Raw genomic sequence first — 26887 nt, 5'->3', positions numbered from 1 at the left:
AAACACAAAAAACAAAGAACAAGTTCCCAAAATATATCTGCACAGTGCACAGTATAACTAGCATCTATCAAAAAGGGAAAGAGGAGTGCTAGGGGGTGAGGTGGAGTCTTGAAGAGTTACGTTAATTGTTCATTCTCTAAAGCATGGTTCTAAACTGGTTTTGTACTGTCTGGGACCCAAATGTGCCCACAACCATGAAATCAAGAACCAATACATTAAATCACTCAATAGTGGTGAATAGTGGTTGACTCATTAGCTGTGGGTACGTACGGGCGGTTCGGGTGGGTTCAATATTACATATTAACAGGCTATAAAGTAATAATAAAATCATTTTAGTTGAAGATAACACAACCGAGAGTGCAAAAAGAAAGTGAAGGGAGTTCAGTGAGAGAGTGGGAGGGTGGAAGGTTAAACAAAGATAAAGACATGGTTCAACACTATACAGTACAGCCACAGTCCACACACACGCACGCACGCACACGCACGCACACGCGCACACACACACACACATAAGACAGCATAGAATTCGCTGTGAATGAATAAAACGAGGGCGGTACCGTAACAAAGTGATTGAGAATATGTGAGGTTTTCTCCCGTCTTACCGCAGGACAGACTAGAACAGACCCAGCGTGTGTGAGCGTGCGTGTGTACAGTGTGTGTGTGTGTGTGTGTGTGTGTGTGTGTGTGTGTGTGTGTGTGTGTGTGTGTCTGTGTGTGTGTGTGTATGTGTGTGTGTGTGTGTGTGTGTGTGTGTGTGTGTGTGTGTGTGTGCGTGTGCATGTGTTACAGCACCACGCTCATACCATTAGTGCTCTCTCCCCATGCTCTCTCACACTCTCCTCTGTGTATGTATTCCTCCCTTCCTTCAACCCCCCCATTCTAAATACTGAAGCTGTCTTTAATGACGGCGGGTCGGGTTGGGTTGTGAAAATGGATGCGCTGAAGTGAGTGGGGTGGGTGTGGTTGAAATAATTAAAAAATGCGAGTGGGAGAGTGTAAAAGAAAATAGCGGACCCGGGCATCACTATAATTAAATATTCTTCAGTCCACAACCCTGTTAAGTCATCTTTTGACCCACTTTTGGGCCCTGCTTCACTTATTGAGACACACTGCGACTCACTATAGGTTCACAGAAGAGTTCAGATACACCCTGATCTCTGAAAGTAAGTCTCCATCTTTATCCCTGTGCCTTAACAACTCATTTCCCACTTGGGTAAGAGGAAACCATGGGAAAGTGGAACGGCTGATAAAAACATATGACGAAGTGAAGAACCAGAGAGGAAATGAATGTAGAGACCAGGTGCTCTGGAGACTAGGGAAAACACTAACCCACCTTTAGTCATCTCTCATGTCACCACAAACAGCACAAGTTACTGTTGACCTGTGTGTGTGTGTGTGTGTGTGTGTGTGTGTGTGTGTGTGTGTGTGTGTGTGTGTGCGTGTGCGTGCGCGCGTGCGTACTGTGCATGCATGCACATAATGTTAGAGGGTGATATATCAAATGAGCATTTCATTTCTTGGCCTTGGTGGAGTGATGTAATTGTACTCGTATAACAAACAGGGTTGTAAGTAGTACCAGAGAGGGGTTCTTCAGACATGCATCCTTCTCATGATTTGAGTGTTGATTGTGCCGTTAAGAACCTTTTAAGATAAGCTTAAATATGCTAAATAAAAAACTGCCTTTTTTTTACATTCTCACTGTCACTGTTTTTAATTTTACATAAAAAATTGGCAGTGAATATTCAGCCGTCGGCCTCCCTAGATATGAATATCTACTAACTGGTGGAGACACAAGAATATGAATTCAGACAGGTTCAGATGTAGGTCCAGGTTCAAAAGTAGGCCAACATGTAAAGCAAATGTAACATTTACTTTGGTCTGAGGAGTTAAGAACAAAGTTAAAAATCAAAACCAGAGAAAGAAATTCAATTGTCTAAGGAACCACCAGGGATTCCTGGTGTATACAACGGAATACAAGAAAACATTAGTGCTTCAAGTGGTTAGAAAAGCCCACAAATGATGTGGCCTTTGATGTAGCATATATATATTATTTTTTTAAGAGGGTAAGAATGGCCCATGGCTGCTGTGACAGGCTCAGTGGGACAGGCCTTCAGATGCTACAGCGTCAGCGTTCTGCAATTAGCTAACGGTCCAGACAACAAACCACCCGAAACCCTCATAATGGCTTGTGAGAAATGTGCTGGACAGCGCTGTGAATCTACAGCAGTAGTTGTGGTCTCAGTAAAGAATAATGTTTTGTTTCCAGCTGGCTGCCTTTCAAGGACTCCGGGCCGTTTTTATTTGTATGCACTTGTGCTGTTGGATAATTATTGCACATGTACAGTCGTTTTCATCCCAGTAAACTTTAATATCTGTGATGAAGTGGTTCTGTGGCTGCAGGACACTAAATCTGGGGAATGTTAAAGATGCATTTGTCCACGTGTGTGCACATGTGAGCTGTTGCGTGACATACATACTGTAACGAACATACAGTTAGCAATAACAGCATTGTTAATTAGAGGAAGCAAAATGAGACGAAGCTGCCTCTACAACTCCATGTCCCTGTTTAACAGTTAATAACTGTGAAGAAAATGTACGCAGAGTAAACAGACCCGTAGATACCTGCAGTAATAAAAAAACACATCCACCTTTGCCTCCAATAAAACAAGATGAGAAAACAGAACGACTGCAGTAATAAAGGTGATAAACAGTCACTGTTCCTCCAATAACACTTAAATTACAGTCCGAAGTTCTGCAAAACTACCGCTGAATCCTTACATGATCTCCTCCGGAGTCCGATGGCAAACGGTGGCCACATTATTCCACAAAGTGGAAATCCACAGCGACTCGATGCAAAATCGATTGCCGAGTTGACCGCCCTTGGTAAATCAAATCAAGACCAGCACACAGGCCTTTAACAGTATAAGCAGACAGCCTGCGGTGGTCTTTAAGGCCTGTGTTGTCTGTTCTGCTTGGTGCTATACCTGTGTTTGAACGCCTGATTCAATAAGCAGCCTGACTAAGGAATGATTTGATTTCACTGGCAGGGAGGCAGTGAGAAGACAGCTAGAGGTGAGCTGCTGAGATGCTTAGCCAGGCTTTAGCAGCAGGGAAGATAACGCAGGACAAGGACAAAACAACAACACATGCATACACACACTTTGCAAACGTGCACACTCACTTACACACGCACCCACCCACGCACGCACGCACGCACGCACGCACGCACGCACGCACGCACGCACGCACGCACGCACGCACGCACGCACGCACGCACGCACGCACGCACGCACACACACACACACACACACACACACACACACACACACACACACACACACACACACACACACACACACACACACACACACACACACACACACACACACACACACACACACACGCATGTCGCACACACACAAACACACGCAAACAGACAGGACGGAGACTGTGATTTAGGACCGCAGCAGGATAGCAAGCTACAAGTGAAATAATGTAGCATTGTTCAACAGCAACGGCAGACATCCTGAATTGATAATTGCACACAAAGAGCGGACTATTAGACCGGATAGTTAAGAGTCACCAGGGGTAGCTTTGTGTGGAGGACACAGATGTGAGTCTGAGTTGCTCACATTTACTGTTACCACTGAGGCTCTCCAGATTGGATTACTCCCCGGGTGGTCCAGCAATGCAGGTGTGCTTTATGAAAAACAACTAGATGCCTGGGACGCCCAAGCACTGGCCAGCAAACTAACAGGTGTGAATGGAAAAATCGTGGGCGAAGCAAGAAACAACAAACAACAGGGAGGAAATTAAGTCACACATGCAAAACTGAAGCCGAAAGAAAATGAAAAGAAAAAGATGCAAAACAAAAGGCAAAAGACAAAAAAAACGAAGTACTAGCACAGGGTTCAGGAGGAGGCCAAAGATGGAGATGAAGACAAATCCAGACAGGGAGTCAATTTGCTAGACAGCCTGAGGGAAGGCTATAGGCCAAAAAAGAGGGTCGATAGTATGTTAACTGGAGTAGACGGAGTGCAAGTCGGAGTGATGCCTGATAGAGAGGTGTCTCACCTGGTGCCTGGCCTCAGGAAAGAGCAGGTGCTACCTCTGGTCCAGCCACAGTAAGGGTCCCTGGAGGATAGGCAGTTTCTACAGAGAAACACCCAAGCAGAAAAACCTCACTTATCACCTTAAATGCACACAAATGACTAATGTTAAACAAGGCCGACCGTGCTGAACTAAACAAAACGGACAAATGGCGCTGAGCGACTGAAAACCCACACAGCGAAAAAACAAAAATGATGCATGAGGAAGAACTCCTGCCATTACAGGACACTGAATCTTACTCACATGCAACCACACTTAGGCAAAGCTCACTTTGTGCTGCCGGGCAAAAACCAGAGCATACAGTAGGCATAACAGTACGCCGGGCAATGTGTTGTGAATCACACGGGTATGTGATTCACCAGGTTCACTGAGCAGCACACTGCATGCCTGATTTGACAGCAGCGGCGATGTGTGCTGGTGTGCGTTAGGTTGTGTTATGCCTGCATGTATACTTTATTTATTTATACAGTGTCTCGCACCAAAAATAGCCAATCTACAAGCTCACAGCGCATCGCGGCTGCAATGCATCGTGAGCTTATACATCAACTATTTTCGGTGCGAGACATGATGTGCAGACTAGAACAAATCAGGTTTTAGCGTGTCACTAGGATGTAATGAGGGAACGCCGCGAGGCATTAACGCTCTCACTGCCAGACTTATTTCTGGCTGCGTGCACCCACTGCCAGCGATTTTTTGATTTTTCTTACCTTTTGAAGTAGTCACAGAATGTCAGCGTTCGCTTTTATACGCCTTTGAAAATAGCATGTCTTGGCCAAAAATACATAGTAAAAAAAAAACTACACAGATACAGCCTTTTTAAGTAATAAGTTAACCAAGAAGTGAATGGAGCAGCAAATCTTCGGATCACGATATCTTGGGTTCTGAACGTTTTTCTAAAAAAAAAGAAAGAAAAAACGTTTTTTCTTCTTCAAAAAGTCGTCATAAGTCGTTCTTGGCAGCCAGTGCGTTATGACGATGTCTCGTCATAAGTCGTCTTTGGCAGTAAGAGAGTTAAGACTCAAATCTGTACGTGTGTGCATGCGGTGCACGCGTGTGTGTAGTATGTATTGTAGATCATTGGTTCTCAGAGTGGGGTCGATTGGGGGGTTCCAGGGGGTCCCCAGAAAAAGTAGTTAACATAGCATCACAATCATCTTAACCACTTTATCCATTTATATTTTGGCTATTCAAAAATATTTGAAAAATATCAACACATTTTTTTTTAACACAAATCTTCTCTTCTGGAGGTCCCTGGCACAAAACATTTTCATATGGGGGTCCGTGGCCAAATATATATAAGTTATATATAATATATTATATTTGATCATATATCAAAGTTTGAGAACCACCACTGTAGATTGTCATGCGTGTCGTGCACATACAGGTATTATGGTGAAGTAGACTTACTTCATGCATCGGGAGTAGAGCTGGCACCGAGCCACCGGAACTCTGACAATACAGGACGGGAACGCCAGCAGGAGAGAGTGGCTCACCTTGTCCAGAGTCAGAGACAACAGCTGTCTGGCCTGAGGAGAGTCATCGTCACACCTTGGGAACACACACACACACGCACACGCACACGCACACGCACGCACACGCACACGCACACACACACACACACACACACACACACACACACACACACACACACATTTGCACAAACCCCCCCAAAAAAGAGAAGAAAAATGCATTAGGCAATTACTGGACCAGGACAGCTCATTAGACCTCTGACCCCCCTCACTACATGCATCATCATCATCAGTAGTGTCCCCTCATGCCTCAATGATGAAACACCAACAGACACAAAGCACTCCTATAAATAAAAACATAGTAACAGTAAAAGCACTAAGAGGCCAAGTTGAGTGTCACACTAAAATATACTCAGTGTTTCTGGTAGAGGTCTGAGGGGCAGTGGTGACCGTCACAAACACAGTGAGCAAGGGAACCAAGTCACTTCTAATTGGCACCTTGGAGCGACCACAGCTCTTGCTCGCGCACCTGCCCGTGAGCACAGGATTTATACTGTATATCGTTGCTGTCGGGGCAGAAACCTCTTATCTCCATATTGTAACTTTTTGTGTTTTTTCGTTAATTAACGCCCAATTCATCATACTACAGCGTCACACAAAAGTATCAAAGGTAGCAGATCGGCAAGCTTGAGCTTGTAGATCTGCTACTTTTGCTGTTTTTGAATTTGAATCCTGAAAAGTAACAGTGTTTTGGACATAATGAGGTTTCCACCCGACAGAGACGATATGTTTTTTTTACTTTTTAATGCACATGTGCACTCATGCCTCGGTTGTATCTAGGATGGCTTATGGTAATAACGCCACAGCGGGGACCGCAGTCATTAAGGACAATCTATCATTCCGCCGGGGACCGAACGAGCACTGAGTCATTCCTCACAAACCAACAACACCGTGGGACCAACGAGACAAATGAGGGAGGAGGGAAAGGGCGGAGGAGGGAGACGTTGAAGTGAAAAGGAAAGAGGATAAAAAGATACAAAATAAACGTATTTGTTTGTTGTTACTTATGGGAGTAAAAAAGAGAGAAAGAGAGAAATAGAGCTAATCGGAGCAAATATCCAAATGAAAATAAGAGAGAGAGATATACAGTGTATAAAGAGAGTGCGTTAGTGTGTGAGAGAGAGAATTTAAATGTAGAGAAGCAATAAGGGTCAGACAGCTTGAGAAAATAGGAAAAGTCTTGGGTCCTATTAGTGTCTCTCCCGGGTCATTTCCTGGTTCATTATGGCGGCGAGCCAATCACAAACCAATTTGATCTCTATCTGTGCTGTCCTCTACAGGAAGACCCTGGTGATAGCGGGACAGCCTCTCTCTACATACCCTGAGACTCATTAAGCCTGATTTATACATAGTGTAGTGGCGCGCCGGTATGGCGCACCCAAAGTAGCCGATCTACAAGCTCACTAATGTGTCGCAGTGTGACGCATTGTGCACAACGCGATGCACAAAACTAAGTATAAATCAGGCATTACAGACAGAGGACATCTGCCTCAGTGTACGTGTGTGTCTCTGTGGGTGTCTCTGGCCAGGACCAGAAAAGGAAGAAAACCTGACCTAATTTCTACATGCTCTCTCTCTCCTGATTAGCTAACTGCCTGCTGACAGAAAGGGACACACCTCTAACTGCACTCCCCATTCCCCAAGCACACCAAATTAGCCCTCAAATGCTGGCTCCAGGTCAGTTCACACCTCCACTTAATCAGCTGTAACCTCTCTTTCTCGTGGCATCAGTGCTCCACATTTTGCAGCAAATAAGTTGAGGTACAAACGAGTGAAAGAGTTTTGCAGTTGACAAGGGAAAGGTGACACGGGACGTTGCACTCCTCATACAGTACAGTTTCAGTCCACCTGCTGTGTAATGGAGGATTAGACTTGATTGTAGGTGGACTGAAACATGAGGCCGAGACATGAAGTGGCTAAGGAAACATCCCTTGTTTGTATTGTGTGTGCATGAATGAACATCCAGATCACAGGGCACAATTAGCGCCATTTAGATGACCGTTTAGCAATTCTGGCTTTGAAATGCTTCTAATTAGCCTTGGTGGGAGATAATAAACAACTCATTCTATTTACATCTATTTTAAGGGCTTCCAGTTTTTACCCGCCCTGCAGTCAGCCTTCAATGTGGCACATTTAACCACTTACTAAGCCCTATATACAATCTTCTTCTTCTTCGTCTTCTTCTTCTAATTCCCATCGGGGTCGCCACAGCGGATCATTCTGTTTCAATCTGCTTCTGTTCTCTGCGTCTTCCTCGGTCACTCCAGCCACCCTCTCTCACCGCATCCACAAACCTCCTCTTTGGCCGTCTTCTTCTCCCCTTGCCTGGCAGCTACAGTACATCTTCAGTATCCTTCTCTTAATGTACCCCTCATCCCTCCACTGCCCATGTCCAAACCATCTCAACCTCGCCTCTCCTTTGCTTTATCCCCCGAACCTTCTAACCTGGGCGTATCCTCTAATGTACAGTAGTCATTTCTGATCCTGTCAATCCTTGTCACTCCTAATGAGAACCGTTGCATCCTCAATTCTGACACTTCCAGCTCCGCCTCCTGTCTTTTCGTCAGTGCCACCGTCATACGATGAATAGCGAAAATAGCCTATCTATTAGTATTTATAGATCTGCAATTTATTTCATTTTTTGGGTAAAAATCTTGAAAATAACACACCCAAAATAAGGATGTCAAGTTATAAAGTGGTTAATGCCAGCCATAAACATAAGCAACACATTCCTCCTGTCTTCTATATGTACAGTGTTGTACATTGCGTGTACCCTGTTAGACATCCAAGGTTGTCTATGTGATGCTGTACTGCTCCTACCTAATTTGAACAAGACCCAAGCCCTCATCTCCTCCTAATCTGCCAATCAGATCCAAAAACACAAAGGTTTATCATCAGAATCAAGTGAGTGTTTGATTGCTAATTTCATGAGAGCCACTAAACTATTGAGATTGAGGTTAATAAGATTCTATCAATTCATTATTTTCTCATCTTGTCCTTTAAGTACTCAGCCTCATTATGAGTGGTTTAGATCTTCTGATAGAGAATATTAGCCGCTAATCCAATTATGGTCGGTTGGCCTTTCTTTATATTTGAGCTATGTACTGTATTTATTGCTATGGCTCCTAGTTGCATGAACCTGAATGAATAGCACCAAAACGGTTACCCCTAAATAATAGCCGAGGTACATTGCATATTATCTGGATATGAACCTTCTCTCCTTATCTAGATGTGTAACATCACTAGCGACTCTACTGCACAGGTTCTCCTTATGGGGTCCGGAGCCCAGCCAGGGGTTCTTGACAGGGTTCCAGAGGGTCCCCAGCTAAATGGTTGATAGTTAGGAACCAAATGGACCCTTACAGGTCTGTAACTCTGACCGTTACCAACCCATTTGGTTCCATTTATGCACAGCTGCCTCTAATGATATCCCGCTGTATGTCAACTTTATTTATTTGAATGTCTAATGTTGTAGTAGGACACTCACTGTATCTATCTACGTTATCGTTTAATGTTCTCTCATGTAGCCTACACAATTATAAAGGACAGGAAAAATATCAATTGTCTATATGGCCGTGTCCCCCCCCCTCTCTCTCTCGAAAGCGATTGAATGGACAGACTTGATGTTGCTAGTGTGTTAAATGCCGGTTGGTAGGCAATTTTTTTTTTATATAACTTTTTTATCCCACGATTTTGTAACCCTATTTTTTACACCCAGTGCCAATTGTCTATGTAATCCTGGGCACTACCTTCCCTCTGCCAACCTAGGGAGGCCAGGTAGGCAACTTTTTGTTGATTTATATATTGTTTTGCGGGACGGGTTGGGCTCCGTGGCGGGGTTATGAAAAAACCTGACCCGCGCATCATATATCAGATAGTATTCAACACTTTTGTTAGGCTTAGCTGTTGTGTGTTAGCCTGGTAAACCCTCCCTCCGGAAATCTCATTTCCATTTGATTTCAGGAATCAAATGGAAATGAGATTTCCGGAGGGAGGGTTTACCAGGCTAGTTGTGTGTATACTGCATTTTTTCCTCTTTTTTTTTAGACAATTTTTTTTTCAAAATGACAAGTATACTGCATTTTCTATTAGTTATTAGTTGTTGATTTGAGTTGTCAGTCAAGCATCTCCACAATTACAAGAGTCTAATTCAAATAGTACTGTGGTGTGAGTGTGGTGGCTGATTTAAGCAATCACACCTGGCCTGAGTCAAACTAATTGGACTCTGAGCTGGGAGTAACTACACACCGGCACATATTATAAATCATCCATCCGCACACACTCAAGAGAGAGCCTATCGACTGCACATTTCCATCTGCTCCATCTTGCCCTCTCTACAATTTACAATTTAGGCATTTAGCAGACACTCTTATATCCAGAGCGACTTACAATAAGCAAGGTAAACACATGCATCAAATGCAGAGAGACAGCGTAGTGCCTCAGTAAACTAGGATCATGAGTAAAGAAAGGACATAGCATCAGTCTAAAAACAATATACTATCAAAATAATAATCTGTACATTGAAACTATAGGACACCAGGTGAAGAACATGGTCGTAAAAACTAATTTAGGTGAAGTGCTATGGGTGGAGCGGAGAGGTGAGTCTTCAGATTACAATAAACATCTATCTATCCAGTGTTCAATTTGCTGGGGGGGGTTTCCATTTTCTGCTTTTGATATACCCCCCTTTTGAATCCTGCATGGACCTGACTGTGTCGAGGTAACCCTCCAGCAAATCCACAGTGGTGGAGAGGCTCCCTTTTGATGGGTCGTTCATGATCGATTCGTTCAAAATAACTAGTTCATTGCCGTTAACGTGAACAAGCTCGTTCACTTCCTGAAACTGTTACGTTCACTCTATCGTTCATGCCCGCCATCCCCTCCCCACGTGCCCAGGACGGGAGGGCGTGCTGTATGCACAACGTAATAATAACACTCCCGCGATAGTGTTTTTCACTAGAAAATAGCGCTACTGAAGGAGAACGTGACAGAATCATTTGAACGAATCATTGCCGTGAACGTGAGCGAAATCGTTCGTTCACTGAAATGAACGTTTTTTCCCACCACTACTTTTGAGTTTGAGGGGATGGCTGATTTAACCTGTATCTGCATTGCACGCACACAACAGGTGTGTCAAAACCCAAATGAATCACTAATTAGTTTGGCTCGGGCCAGGTGTGACTGCTTAAATCTGCCATCACCCACACAACAAGTAAGTACCTAACTAAACGCATCCCATTTCTTGTTGTATACTGTTTCTTTCTTACTTGTCGGGGTTGTAGCCCTCCAGCTCCTCCAGGAAGACGTTAGAGTTGGTGACAGTGTTGTCCTGGTTGGGCATGATGAGGAACTTGAGGATGGTCCCTCTGCTGGAGCCCAGGAACAGGACGGTGCGGTTCTTGTAGGGCCCGGCCTCCGTGTCCACCACCATTCTGTTCAGCTGGTACCTGCACCGTGGGGCATATCGTTGCTGTCAGGCAGAAACCTCTCATCTCCATATCCTAACTTTTTGTGTTCTTTTTCGTAAATTAACGCCCTACTTGATCATACTACAGCGTCACACAGAAGCATCAAAAGTAGCAGCTCCGCAAGCTCGAAACACAAAGCGAACCAAAGCGTTTTGAGCTTGTCGATCTGCTACTTTTGCTATTTCAGTCAGACAACTCTTAGATTGATTTTAGAATATATTTTTATTGAGCATAATTGAGCAAAGATACTGTATATGAAGCATAGTTTCGCGTCAGGGCTCTGTATCTATTCATTCCCTGTAAGCATGCACATTTTAATTAATGTTACATACCAAATAGAATTACAGGGAATGACTTAAGACCCCCAAGGGGAATCTAGAAACAGAGCCTACAGGTGGATGCCGGGGAGGCGGTGGGATTGCAAACTTGATGGTCAGCAGCAGACAGCGAGGCAAGGCAACAGACAGCAGAGGAGACGGCAGAGAGGCAGCAACAGCAGCACAGCCAGGAGAGAAGCCAGAATGACAGGTGACAGAAGAGAGCATGTGACTGGTCACCTGATCAGGTTTGCATGCTGCCTTGAGTTGCCTGCCTGAACTAGCTCCGCAAGCTGTGCATCATTATTTAATTTGAATCCTGAAAAGTAACAGTTTTGGACATACTGTATGAGGTTTTCACCCGACAGAGACGATATGTAAAACTGTGTCATCGTCACCAGGGACAGCAGTCACTGACGTTGTCACGTCTGGGATAGATAGTATATTTGTGACTTGTGTTTTGAAACCCACTGCCAGCTGTGGAATTATGTCAGGGGAATGAGGATGAGAAACGTTCTCCCCTCTCATCTATCCATCACTGTCATCCAAGTGCCCATGAGCAAGGCAATTAGCCCTTCTCTAAGTCCCACCCCCCAATTAGCGATTGTCCAATGCCATATGGCCTGTCACACTCCTATCACTCCTATCACATACCATAGGAGTCAATGAAAAATAGCCTGCACATCAATAACAGTAGGAATACTACAATAACACTATGGTGAAACGCTGCTGCTGGGGGACCTAACAGTGATTCCACTTGCGTCCCTGTCTTTCCTTGTACAGTACAGTTCCAGCCTCCAAACACCAGCACTTTGTCCTGTTTTTAGAATTGCCATGGTTTAAAGTCCTGGATAATGTAATGCCTTGGGTGTGTAGGGTGGGTAACCTCTCTGTTTTTGTTAGTTTATGTTAGTTTACATATTTGTATGTTTGGTTTCTTTATGTTAGGAAAGAACAGGTTTTGTTTTGTAGTCAGGAGTTTATGGTCCTATTTATTTATGGGTTTATGTTCATGCTTTTATCTTAAATGTAAAATAAATCCTTGATTCTTGGGATTTTAAACATGTGTGGCCTGGCTGTTTGGGGACAGGGAAGGGGGGAGACCATATTTTGTGTTACACCTAGTGACCCCTAGCCTGGGTCGTAACATGAATTGGGAACTGGAACTGTACAGGGGGAAAACAGGGACGCATTCCCCGTAGCTAGAGCAGTTGGAGGGGGCATTTTTCATCTCTTTCCCCAAGTCCAAAACTGCACTGACAAATGCAGGCTGTGGCTGTGTTTCATGCCAAAAACACAACACACACAGCTTAAAGTCGGTGATGCTGACGTGTTGACATGGTTACTTTGTTATGGTGTATCCTGAATCACTCTTTATTCGATTTATGAGCATGTTTACAAACAGTTGAAGCCATTTATATTTTTGATAGCAGATGTGTATTTATGATGTGATGTGATGTGATGTCATCATGTCAGTAACTTCAAAAGGGATCTTGGGATCTGGTTCAATTTGGAGTTCAACACACCAGAATCACGGGTCAACTCGTACCGCACCATACCGCTCGTTAAATGGTTATTCATTTGTTTGTCTATTTTTTAACTGCTACTATTTGTAGTCTTACCCTGCAGAACACGAGCACTCCTGTCCGGTGATAATGATGTTAATGTAGTTGATTGATAATAGCTAGATGCGGTTGCGGTTTCTCACTCTTTCTTTGGTAGTGATAAACATTTGCCTGTGTTCTGTTTGTTGAAACAGTGTGATGTGATGTCATGCACATTTTTCTAGTGCATACTGCAGGCCTTGTTCACAAGATTTATTTTTGGAGCTCAGTCTCCAAAAATGATCGATCATTTTATGTGGAAAATCTGTGATATTCCAATGCAAGTCAATGCTAGCTGTCAAAACCAAGGCTGTTTGTCACACCTAAAGGTCCTTACACACCGGGGCGATTCTTTTCATGCGAATATTACGTTTTTTTTTAAAACCTTATAAAGTCAATGCAAGCTTCCACACCAGTTTCGCGGAGCGAAAAAAGCGTCTTTTAATTATTTGGAACGAGTCCGAATTATGTGTATATTCGCATATTCGCCGGTGTGTAACCACCTTAAGGGTGCGGAGCGGTGGGGGCGGAGCTTAGCAAAGGGTGAATGAACCCTCAAGTGGAGCTCAGAGATCAACAGATGGTATAGCCGTTGTACAAGGGACTTGCCGTGCCATGGTATGAATGTGTGTTACTAAGTAGGCTGTCGGTGTACAAGAGTATCCGTGCTCAGCCGACTTCCTCTGATTAAATAAAGATTTTTAAAACATCAATACTGGTTAATCAGCATAAATTATGGGTTTAATTTGAAAACACTTTTTTTGTACTGATTCTTGGAGTAGAGCAAAAACTTAATCTTGGAATAAAACTCATGTAACAAGAGCTATCGCCTTTTATGTCTCGCGGAACACGGCAATTTTGAAAGCTAAGGTCAACCCCCTCACATGACCTATAAGCAACGTGATTGGTTAAAAAAACCTTAACCTAGCATTTGACGGGCCACCGACACAGGTCGCAATGCGACCTCTGGTCGCTAGGCGGTGAGACAATAATATAATAATAATTTGGGCCCCACTCCTTGGGGTGTTTTTTGTCACTGTATATTTGCACGTATGTGAAATTTGTCCTGGATTTTATCCATCCTAGGACTAGTGAGCAGCTGTTGGCGTGAAGCGCTCGGGGAGGGGTTAAGTGTCTTGCTCATTTTGACACATTGCTGAGGGCTGGAGTTGAACATGGGATCTTTGCCTCCCAGGCAGGCTCTCTAACCATTCAGCTATGGCAGTTCCAAAATGTATAGTGGCTGATATAAAACACCGACCATGCAATAGATGGTCTGTCATTAATTTACTCCTCTATCTGTCCACTCCAGTCAGTCATTCATTCATCCATGTATCCAATGAATCACCCCAACGGGAAGCTTTTCAATTCATTTAAGTGCATTATGGGTGACTAGTTAAGATGTAAAACGCTGTCCAGGCTCCAGTGTATTCAAATGCCTTGCGTGGCATTCTCTCTTCAATCTCAGCATAATGAAATGAATCCCATGGAGCAAACAATATTCATCACATTTGCATAACAAACTAATTACGCTGGGCGTTTGGTCATTAATAATATCAGTCAACTAAATGGGTTTGTTTTCTGAACAATGGGGGGGTGGGGGGCGCAGCTGAACAACACAGGCTTCAGCTCAGTGTTAATTTACCTCTGAGTGTAAAAATGAACCTGAACTGAAAGAGCAAGGGAGAGAGAAAGACGAGAGACAGACAGACAGGGATAGAAAGAAGGGAGAGTAGAGAGAGAGACAGACAGACAGACAAACAGAGACACGCACGCACGCACGCACGCACGCACGCACGCACGCACGCACGCACGCACGCGCGCACACACACACACACACACACACACACACACACACACACACACACACACACACACACACACACACACACACAGACACACGCACGCACACATACGCACACATACGCACGCGCATGTTAGTGTATGTAGTGTATGTATGAGTGCAGCCTCACCTGACCATGGTTCGGACTATCCATGGTCTCTGTCCCAGAGAAGGGATGGCTTCATCCATCAGAGGATGAGTCTTAACAAAGTTGAGCATCTCGTCCGGGAAGGCGTTGGACGAATTGAACCTGGAACCTTGGACAGCACAGCCACCGGGCCTGGGGGAGGGGGGAGGGGAAGGGGGGGTTAAGGAGACACCATTGATTCACAGCAGTTTTGGCACCAGACAAGGAGCTCTTCTCCTTTAATTAAAGGCAGTAACATGGATGATGCAACATTATGATATACTGTGCAATATATACAAGTTTGCAAGTTTGGCACAGTAGCGGCTGGGAGCAGTAATTCCTCTGCGCTATCAATCAACACACACCCATCAACCCATCAATCTCCACCAGAACTCAAATTAACTCCATCTGCAGAACACAGCAATGCTACAGGCCTACACTGCCATTGAATCGGGGAGAAGACTGCAAGAACATTGCAGAGGGGACCGTTTTTACCCTGACGCAACACAGGAAGCATTTTATCTCAGTCTGGTATAAATCCAGAGTCCTATGGTCTAAATTAAAACCTAACCTAACCTTAAAGGAACATTTAGCCTTTTTTCAAAATCCTCTCCATATAAGGGTCCTCTCTAAAGTACGGTGCCATTCCTTATTGCAAGACACTCAACTTGTCCAATTGCAAGAAACAAGTTGTAACACATTTTGATCACACAAACATATTGCTCATACACATCTACCATTGTAACGATACACATGCTGTCCTCTCTCTCTCTTTTTCTCTCTTTCTCTCTCTCTCCCAAAAATAGAGCGAGCAAACGGGAGAAAGGAAGGGAGAGCGTGCAGTTATTTCATATTTATGTATGTATAAGAGTATACAATCTAATCTCTTATGTTGACATGCAGCATTATGGAAACGATGATCTCCACTCATCACCTTGATGAGTCACAGTCACTGTCTGCTGTTTATATCCCATATCCCGGAGGGACTGTGACAATACCATTGCTATGGAAACAGCAATGGGTCGTGGCTCGGCGCCTGGGTGTGGACTGTCCAGTTTTATAAGGTTACAAACCACAGTTTTAGGATTCTGTTGCAAGTGGTTGCAAGTCGGCTCACAATCAAGTCCCTTAGGCATAACAATATGTGCCCTAGCGTCCCTATTCTAAGGCAAACATTCAGTGAAAGTAGCCGATCTACAAGCTCACAACACGTCACATAGAGGGGAAAAAAGGAGTGGACCAAATACAGAGCCCTGGGGGACTCCGGTCAACTAAGTATGGGGTTTAAGTGGTTAATTGAGGAGCCTGGTCGTACCAGACCACTTAAGGAGAGACAGAGGACGGCCGGAGAGACGGCGACCCGGGCTGGAGAGGGTTGGCAGCCCAAACAACTTCTTCTGTGAGGAAGAACCCAAAAGCTACAGACTGCAGTAAAACCTGCAAGGAGGGTTTAAAAATCCATCAATGCAGAATGAGATGTTCTTGCCCAGCAGCAACGACGACACACCGCACAGGAGAATGCCCACTTCTGATCAGACGAAAGAGGAGCCAGGCCGGGAGGCAACCCACAGTGCCTAGAGCCTCCTAGTGTCGCCAACACCTGCTGCTAACATCTAACCAGCCACCCTAAGCCCCCAAGAGACAGTGGGGGCAGTAGTATGCCACTTGGACACAGGCCGGGGTAGGATCAGCCTCTGTGATGATGAACACTGATGATGTGTTCAAGTTTGTGCGTCAGTAGATGTTTTTGTAAAAAAAAAAAAAAAAAGTTCTAGCAGCGAAACTACTTTGTGTACTGAATTGCCAGTACAGTAGGTGCAATTTATTACAAACTTAACTTGATGAATACAAAATTGTATAGTGTAGCTTAATTTATATACTATAATGCTCTGAACTTGTTGTGTCTATGGAGGTAAATAAAGCTATTACAGCACATCTGTACCTTGGCTTGGGGATGTTTTCGTCTGGAACAGCTGTCCAGATGGACTCTGGAGATTTCTGCTCCTTGAACCTCCCATCAAACACTGAAGCCAGCTGCTCCATGTCAAACGCACACACTGCTGAACCAGGAATACTGCAGACAGACAGAGAGAGGTAGAGACACCGAAAGAGAGAGAGACACAGAGATGGACGTAGTGAGAGAGAGAGAGATAGTAAAGAGGTACAGAAAGAGAGGTACAGCGATAGAAAAAGAGAGGTGGGAGAAGAGACAGGGAGAGAGTCATCCATTAGTCTATATTCTCAATTGAATTACATGTCAATTCTGTTTCAAGTAGGCATTGCCTGCTGGTACACAGGGAGAGTATGAATAACCAGATAATAGAGAGAGATGACAATGGAAGAGGATGACAAAGGGATAAAATAGGAGGTGAATTGCGTGCGTGCGTGCGTGCGTGCGTGCGTGCGTGCGTGCGTGCGTGCGTGCGTGCGTGCGTGCGTGCGTGCGTGCGTGCGTGCGTGCGTGCGTGCGTGCGTGCGTTTTTCCCAGGGAGGGGAGCAAAATAAAGATGACAAATTGGATTTGAACCAGTCATATTTGGGGTTTTGAATGCTTGAACACAATTAAATTGGAACTGAGAGCGGTAGAATGACAGGATAAGATGTGGGGGCGAAGCAGAGATATGCGATGGACCCAATAGCCAGATTAGACTCATGACAAGTCTTTGGCTTGAATTCCTTGAATATAAAACAAAATAGGAAATGAGTCATTGAAGCTTCTCCCTCTCGGAAAAAGAAGAGGGAGGATTCTCGTAAAACAGAAATGAACCCTACAACATGTTCCAGTTAAACTCCCTACTGTGCCTCTCGAGGCTGTTTAATACACTTGGAACCACCGACTCTGAGCGGAACATTGCTCATAGGAGAACCCATGGTCCACAAGCACACACATGCTTACTGTATCTTACTATCTTTGTGGGGACATTAAATAAAACATGTTCATTAAAACCCCAAACCCTGAACCATATCCTGGCCACAACATAACCTCAAAATCCCTTACCCTAAAACCAACCCTAAGCTTAACCCTTCACTATACCCCTAAATGTAACCTGTAAATAATTGATTTTAAAACTAATTGTAGTCCGAGGACCAGAACCGTGTCCCCACGATCAACAAGGACACACGCACACGCACACGCACGCACACACACACACACACACACACACACACACACACACACACACACACACACACACACACACACACACATAAATAAACATACATTATAAACAAATAAATGTACATTTCTGCACAGTTCCAGAGTCTTTAATTAAAAAAGCACCATTGTTTGAAAGAACCTGGGTCATTATATGGTTGCCACTGTTGGAAACACTGACTGAAGTACAAGATAGGAAACTATACAGAACTCAACTGCAGGGGTGTCCAGGTCTGTCAGTGAACTCCCTGTAATCTAAAGCTACTACAGATGCTTTCCCAGCTAAGAAAGTGAAGCAAGAGGCCAAAATGAGCTGGGGCTCACTTTTATCCATCCTTCCTTACTGGTGAGACTCTGGACAGCCTGGGAAAAAGAGAGCCTAGAACTTCTGACAGAGATTGGGACAAGGAACAATGAAAAGGTCACCGGCCGCAGACAAAAAGGCTTGCAAGTTTGCCTACAGATGACAGGAGGCAGTCATCCAAGAACCCAGCATTACTTCAAGAACAGATGGCCTGTACTGTTCCAACTGTTCCAACAGAAAGAGGTAATAATGGAACTGAAGTGATCAAAGTCTGTATCTTTGCACCAATACTAATTAAGCCTAATACAGCGCCATCGTAAAACCATGTACAGAAATGTAGACACATGTGGCCAAACTAGTATGCTGGATTTGAAGTTTTTTTGTTTTGTTGATGATTTGATTGAGCCATCCATACTGAATTTAAGTAGTTAAATGTGTTGTGTGTGTATGGGTTGATAATCTCTCTCTTTTTTCTCACTCCATCTCAAGTGATTTACACACACACACATGCGCACGCGCACGCGCACGCGCACACACACACACACACACACACACACACACACACACACACACACACACACACACACACACACTCGCGCAGTGACTCTGAGGCAGCGAAAACCCAACACCTACGTTTAAAATCGCAACCTTTGATTGAATGGTCGTACAAACATAATTGACACATGGCATTAACAATCACACTTAACGGCTCACATTTTTATGGCAGCAATCTGACAGAAAGATGGGAGAGATGCAGACAATGAATGTGTCTGAGAGAGAGAGATGATGGATGACAGTAGAAAGGATGTACAACTGGTAATCACATGCCATGCTACTGTTTCATGGCTCTAGTCATTTCACTGGATGCAACCATTGTTATTACGGCATGCCTCCTGGTAGAGAACTGTGCACTACTGAGCGCACCTTTCTAGTTTGGTACATAATGAATTTGTAACTTTTAAAAATTTTAAGCTGCTTATTAGCCTTTTTGCCAGTGGCTATGGTATCTGTAGTGCCACTTGAGGTCCAAAGTCTCAAGTGTGCACATGCGTGCTCACATCCCCTGGTATGGATGGACTAGTAGAAAGTATTATATAATAGTGTTCACATTTGAGAAGCTGAAACCTGAAATAATGTATAGCAAAAATAATAAATGTCTTCTTTACTGTAGCCTACATCTCAGCAAACACAACTGGGTGTGTCAAATAATTTGTACAGAACAAACAGAAACTAGACGGGTCGCAATTCTGGGAAATTGCAAAGTGTGGTTGCGCCGACGCCGGTCGCGGCTCGCAGGCGGCCGCCGGGACGTGAGGGATACGCCGGGAGGATTACCGTTGGAGGCCGCGCGACGTGCGATTCGAATTCGGTGCCGATCGGATCCCACGTTCGTGACACGTGCCGTTTTGATTTGAGGAAATAGGCCCCTCCCACTAAAGAAAAAGGCCCCTCCCACAAATGTAGCGGGCCAATGACATTGTCATGTCACTCCTGAGATCACTTGCTTTTCTTTTTGAGAGAACTGATCCCCCCAAAAATCATGTTTTTGTGTCAAACGGTTACATTTTGCGCATTTGTGGCGCCCCCTATGGGTCAAAGTGGAAATGCTTTTGGGGATTCGTTGAGTAAACCATCCTCGACATGTGATTCAAATTTGGGATTGATTGGACGTTTCGTTCGCGATTTTAGGCATTTTTTGTAAAACGGGCCCCTCCCGCTAACTTTGGAATCCAATTACGGCCGAACGGTATAGACTATCAAAATTCCGCTTGGATATGTTTATCGCATGGGTCCAGAGATTATGTGTACCGATTTCTGTGAGATTTGGACAAAATCTGTAGGAGGAGGAGATAAAAGTGTGTTTTGAAGAAAATTCAAAATGGCGGAAAATCTATCGTAACGGAAATGGGCGTGGCCTATATGGGGAGTTGCGTCATGACCCAAGGAATCTAGGGGAAAAGAATTTGATTTTACAACCTACGGTTCAAGAGTTATAGGCCAAAACGTAAAGTGGGCTGTTATAGCGCCACCATGTGGCTGACTGGTTTGATTCTTTTTCAAATAATTTTGCAATAAACTATTAACCTCCCCTCCAAGTCTAACTGTAGCCCTTACGGTTTCCGAGAAAAAAATACTTGAATGGGAGTTTTTTCACTTTTCCATTAAAGTGGATGGGGAAATTTAATGCACTAATAAATCAATATCATATTGCATAAAACTATGCAACCAATCTCTTAGCAAAGTACAAGCAGTCTATTCCCGATGAAGCCGGTCATTATGACATATGGCACAAAATTGGGAAAAATAAACTGTGGGAGAAATAGCGAGTAAGAAAAAAGTTTATCTAGAATAAAGTCGGTAGAGTACTATAGTCTGGTTGCCCATTCGGGCAACCACACTAACTAGGCCCTGTACAGTAAAAAAAAAAAAGGAAAAATAAATAACTAGGCTGCATCCTGTCTTTGGCTCCTGTCTGGCCACAAGACCTCATCAACAATGTTCTCCCTGGCCAAGCAGCAGGCGAAGTATCTCCTAGAATGGTGAATGTGCCTGAAATGCCTCAGCAGCTGCAGTATATCACCTCGTGTCCTCCATAGCCTGCAGTCAGTGGTACCCGTGCATACGGTTTATGCTCATAGACTTTCCATCTCAGGCAGAAACAAACTCCTCAATCAGACTGAGTGTGAGAAAATAAGAGTATTGTGGGAGATAAATAACTGAAAATTGTGGGTGATCAATGAAGCAGTTGCGGACTAGAGCAGCCCAGTGGAAACTTGTGCTGTCCCAGATAACAGCGTACCTGTGCCGCTCTAGGCTATCTGTCTGATGTGCTTGTTAATGTAAGTTTAGCCATTTGAATGGCAGTGTTCCATGTATTTTATTCATGAAGATTGTGCAAAATAGAAACGAATTGTGTAGTAGTGTTTCTTTTTCTTTTTGTGGTTTAGAATAGAAATATGAGTCAGTGTAAAGCAGCATGGGTAAAAATGCGCTTGTGTGCCTTATCCAACCCTGGATAAATCACCGCAAGCGGCTTGACATACACTCTTCACCTCCATGCTAAGGAAAATTCCTCCATCCGCATTCAGAAATGGGGAATACGATGACAAAAAAAAAATGTTGAACCTGGAGGTGGTGAGGACGAATTGTGGCAGAATTATATTATATTGTTATTATGGTTGTTCATATCTACCCTTCACCAAGTACCATATCTTATGCCTTATCATATATGATATTTTGCAACTTGTATGAGCCAAGATGGCTGTGGAATAGCTACTTTACCATACGATAAGGTTCATGAACAAGCAGGCCAGGAAGAATAACGATAACAAACTTCGGAGAAAAAAAAAAAAAGGTTAAACAATACCATGCTCACTGGCACATGTCACCTCGTATAAAAAGACTTCCCTCACAACATTATTCACTTAGCGTAAATGTACATACACATTATGTAAAAATAGATAATGCACATTATGCCTACTGTAATTTGTTAAATTGTTAACAACTACAGTCATTAAATAATTTTGGCCAACTATTAAAAAAAATTTCCAGTGTACTGTAGAAACACATGGGCTTGAGAGACAGACCCGCTCTCTGTCTCTCTACCATGGTGGCCATGGTTGATGTAGTGTAGCTAATGAAGTGCAGCACCACCAAGGAAGAAAGAAGTAGCTAATGAAGCACAGCATCACTGGGAAGAAAGAAGGCAACAGAGTGGAGGACGAAGAGAGGAGAAGAGTAAAAACAACTCTGTCCTTCTCCAAACATGCAAAAGTACACTGTACAATGCAGTATTGTATGTCCCACTGACTAATGGTGGTCTGGAGTGGCGTGCGTGCGTGCGTGCGTGCGTGCGTGCGTGCGTGCGTGCGTGCGTGCGTGCGTGCGTGCGTGCGTGCGTGCGTGCGTGCGTGCGTGCGTGCGTGCGTGCGTGCGTGCGTGCGTGCGTGCGTGCGTGCGTGCGTGCGTGTGTGCGTGCGTGCGTGAGAAAATAGAGAGAGAGAGTGAGTAAGAGTATCAGTCAGTGAGAGTGAGTAAGAGGTATCAGTGATGAAGGATCTATGCTTCTGGTGTCCATAGAGAACCAGAGAGGCTGAGTCACCCTCTGCTTGCTAGGCGCACAGTAGGCCTGCACGTAGGCCTGCACGCACGCACGCACGCACGCACGCACGCACGCACGCACGCACGCACGCACGCACGCACGCACGCACGCACGCACGCACGCACGCACGCACGCACGCACAGCACGCACGCACGCACGCACGCACGCACGCACGCACGCACGCCACGGCACAAACAAACGCACAAACGCACGCACAAACAAACGCACAAAACGCACACACACACACTCTCTCTCTCTCTCTTCTCTCTCTCTCTCTCTCTCTTCTCTCTCCTTCTCTCTCTCTCTCTAATGGTTAATGGTCTGGAATGGTCTTCTTTACAAACTCCCCGAAAACAGCTATGCAGCTATTTTATTCAATTGTGCTTTTATGGGTTCATTTCCAACATTTCTCTCAATGCTCAATTGTTTAAAACTGAAGCATATTCAATTGCCTTGATTTTTTGCTATGCAAATAAACTTCCCTCTCTCTCTTTCTCTCTCTCTCTCTCTCTCTCTCTCTCTCTCTCTCTCTCTCTCTCATCTCTCTCTCTCTTCTCTCTATCTCTCTCTCTCTCTCTCTCTCTCTCTGAAAAAACAGATTACACTGACTCAACTCTCATTCACAGGGGGACCCTATAAGCAGGCCTGCCCCCGTATCCCCTATCTCCCTGTGACGCATGTTCCTGTTGACTGCTCCTCTGATGGTCGCAGAACGGCTTGTTCAGAACGACTCCTCCAGGAACTTAGCATTCATAGGAAGGGATGCGACAAGGCCTCCCCCGTCTATTTGCTCCCAGCCATTCACTGACGCCCGCCTGGTTGCACCCCCACCGCCTCTCTGCGGGGTCACCTGCTCAGTGCTACTGTACTGTACATACACAGTCATATCCTCAGTGCTATCCGGATCCATCTGGGTCCATTTTGACAGTCAATTTAACACTAACAGGGCCCCGAGGATTTTACTGTGCAAGGCCCTGTGTCTGACGGAAGCATTTTTCACTCTTCATATTCTGTTCATTATGTGCTGCTTAAAAAAGGCTTATTTTCCCACCCTCATCATCCTCGTCCACGGCTGTAATGCACATTTTAACCACGTTAACCCTGGTGTCCCTATTGTGGACAAAAATGTTCCCCAAATGTAATTATTTTTAACGAAAGCTGCTAAAATATCTACAAGCTCACAATGAATCGTGTCACGTGTGGCATTGTGAGCTTGTAGATCGGCATATTTTCGCTATGTGTCGTACGGGGAAGTGTACAGTAGTAAATTCCTAATTGTTTCCTCACTTGATGCTTGTCTCCTCTGCGTTCTTACTTGCCAGCCTGTCTATTGCTCTGTCTCCATCTGTCGCCCCCCCTTCTCTCTCTCTCTCTCTCTCTCTCTCTCTCTTCTCTCTCTCTCTCTCTCTCTCTCTCTCGCTCTCCTCTCTCTCTCTCGTCTCTCTTCTCTCTCTCTTCTCTCTCTCTCTCTCTCTCTCTCTCTCTCTCTCTCTCTCTCTCTCTCTCCTCTCTCTCTCTCTCTCTCTCTCTCTCTCTCTCTCTCTCTCTCTCTCTCTCTCTTACAGTGTCTGACTGACAGGCATTTAGGCTGCCTCTGTATGGAGTCAGTGTTGGAGTGAAAGAGGTCAACTTGCTTCCACAAAGTGGAAACTTGCTTCACCGTCAGCCTTCTCAACCACAACCCCCCGCCACATAAATGACACCTTAGAATGATACTAGAGCAGCATGCAGGAAGAAGTTTTAAAACCTGTCACATCCTCCCATCTCAAACTCTCTCTTTTTTTGTGTTTCTTCTCCATGATAATCTGTTTATCTACCTCTAAACTTTCTACGACTACCCCAACAACTCTGCCATCTGTCTTCATTCCCTGCTGTATTATTCTGTCATTCTCATTCTCGGCTTTCGTCAGTCACGACCCTGCCGCTGCCTTTTGTGTTCATTCAACGGAAATCTCCTTATTTTCCTATAGACTTCTCCTCTTGTTAGCTCCTCTTCTCTCCCTGAAACCTCTTCTACCGGCCCCCGGCCTAAGGGGACTAGCTATAGCGCCTCGGTGACTTGTATAATATATTCTCAATGAAATCCTGACTCTCCTGTCAACTGCACACACCGTTCCCTTCCCGCCAGGGCACCGAACAGGGATGAAATGTTAAGAAGTTTCCGGGGGCCCTGGGCAGACAGGGAACCCACAAAGATGCCATGGTTTGTAGAATGTTATTGTTTGATTAATGTTGGGGCTCTAGTGTGTGATGTGTTATCATGGTGCCCAGAATTCCACACGGCACACCTGCCACACACACACACACACACACACACACACACACACACACACACACACACACACACACACACACACACACACACACACACACACACACACATATTCCCCCATTTCCAGTTTCCCACCTAATGATGCGCTCCACTGCTGCTACAGACCCAGGGGGACTAGCCAGCACATCTGCGCATCCTCCCTCTGATTCCTGTTTCTCCCGTCACCCGTGAACCTGTTCCCCGCCTTCTCCTTGTCCTCCCGATGTCCCCCTCATCTGCTGTGTTTACGCAGACGGTCACGTGGCTTCATAACGACCCAACTAATTAGCTATACTAATTGCCTATACTACTTTGTTCTCTGTGGTCGTAGATCAGCACACAAGTGCCACTATCGCGGTACTATAACACAACCTCGAGTGTGTTGTTGCTATTAACCTCCAGTTTCATTATTCATATTTATATTTGGCAAAGACGACACACGCTTCAATCCCTTCCCTTTCTAGAGCATCCGGGCCTGGCTTGTAAAGTGGGATAAACCGTTGAAGGCCTTACATGGAATTCCACTTTGCACGGAATGTTTTCTATGCATTCCAACTAAGCCCCATTGAGACCTAATGAGCCAGTTTAGTCCAGTCCTGCAGCTGTATTCTAGGCCCTAATGGTCATTTCAAGCTCATACTAATATATCTAAGACGCATGAGGCTCTGCTCTGTGTTTCTCATGCTTCGCCCCCAGAGCAGAACGGTATAAAGATGCCAACACTGCACTCCCAAGGTCTTCTTGACCTCCTCTCTCCTTCTCCCTTTACATCTGCCTCCCTATTTTCCCTTCTAAATAAAGCGCCGAAGCATATTAGATACCTCTTCATCCCCTTTTCTTGCTTTTCCCTTCCTCTTCCCTCCTTCTCTCTCTCTCTCTGTTTCACATTCTCACTTTCCGCTGTCTTGTCTCCAGTTCCCTGCTGCACACCTCCTGTATGAGTAACAGTGGTGGAAAAAGTACTCACATGTTTTACTTAAGTAAAAGTATCAATACTGCAATGTAGAAATACTCTGTTACAAGTGAAAGTCCAGATTTCAAAATGTACTTGAGTAAAAGTACAAAAGTATGGGATAAAACTATACTTAAAGTACAAAAGTAGAAAGTACTCGTTATGCATAATGTCCCATTTCACAAGTTCAAAATGTATTCAAAATATTTTTAAATGTATATAGGGCTGAAGTGGTTAGTGTGTTTTGCGATAATAATCAAAGCAAAAAAAGTAACTAGTGACTAAAGTTTTCAAAGAATTGTAGTGGAGTAAAAGTACAGTATTTGCCTCTGATATGTAGTGAAGTAGTAGTAAAAGACAACTGGAAATACTCCAATAAAGTAAAAATACCTCAAAATTTCACTAAAGTACAGTACTTGAGTAAATGTACTTAGTTACTTTACACCACTGCTGAGTATCGCAGATGTTTGTGTCGAGGTGGAGCACAGCAGGAAACCCAAGCTCTTTGCTTTCATCCCTGCTCCAGTCCGGAAAGGCCTTAGGCCCGGCAAAAGTGCACATGCAGAGAGCCCCAATAGGCTGGTCAAGAGAAGATCTTATTATTATAATTTGGTAATTCGGTCGGCTCCGAGCCTCTCCATGGCACCGGCGTTCTGTCTCTCCGCGTCTCGTGTCCCTCTCAGCCTCGTGTCAAGTCACACGCGCGGCAGGGACAGAGAGGCGTCCCGCAGACTGTGTCATTATAGGTGTGGTGAGCCGGTATGCGACTGTAAAGTGATTCCTGGGCCGCACGGAGCGAGGAGTTAGGATGGAGCGGTGTAGTCGTCGCTCGTTCAGCAGGTCCTGCGTCACGCTGTTTTTTTCTTCTTCCCTGCACGCTACCAGCCGAGGCAATTTGTCTGGCGAGCATTTAGTGTGGCGGAGAAGGCCACACAGCACTGCTGTGAGGTTTATGGCTTTCATCACTCCTTCTCTCTCTCTCTCTCTCTCTCTCTCTCACCAGATTTATACTTAGGTGTGTGCCAGTGTCGTGCTCCGGAAATGCTGATCTACAAGCTCACAAACG

The 26887-nt window shown here is 44.7% G+C and overlaps 1 protein-coding gene across 3 annotated transcripts in view; it reads right to left on the bottom strand.

Annotated features, from left to right (window-relative positions):
- The window catches only part of sema6bb (sema domain, transmembrane domain (TM), and cytoplasmic domain, (semaphorin) 6Bb), a 187653-nt gene that overhangs the window by 34878 nt on the left and 125888 nt on the right, over window positions 1–26887 (bottom strand). For all 3 annotated transcript variants that reach the window (XM_080431393.1, XM_080431392.1, XM_080431394.1), the window contains exons 11-15: window positions 16941–17072; window positions 15002–15151; window positions 10907–11086; window positions 5518–5658; window positions 4075–4152 (exon numbers count right to left, since the gene is read on the bottom strand). In XM_080431393.1, coding sequence (XP_080287519.1) covers window positions 4075–4152; window positions 5518–5658; window positions 10907–11086; window positions 15002–15151; window positions 16941–17072 — 681 coding nt within the window. The remainder of the gene's footprint in view (window positions 1–4074; window positions 4153–5517; window positions 5659–10906; window positions 11087–15001; window positions 15152–16940; window positions 17073–26887) is intronic.

The sequence above is a fragment of the Gymnoscopelus braueri genome (genome assembly GCF_963280865.1).
Source record: "Gymnoscopelus braueri genome assembly, chromosome: 6".
In the NCBI taxonomy this organism is placed as follows: domain Eukaryota; kingdom Metazoa; phylum Chordata; class Actinopteri; order Myctophiformes; family Myctophidae; genus Gymnoscopelus; species Gymnoscopelus braueri.
The sequence above is the reverse complement of the archived record's forward strand: the minus strand, read 5'-3'. Positions and strand labels throughout refer to the sequence as shown.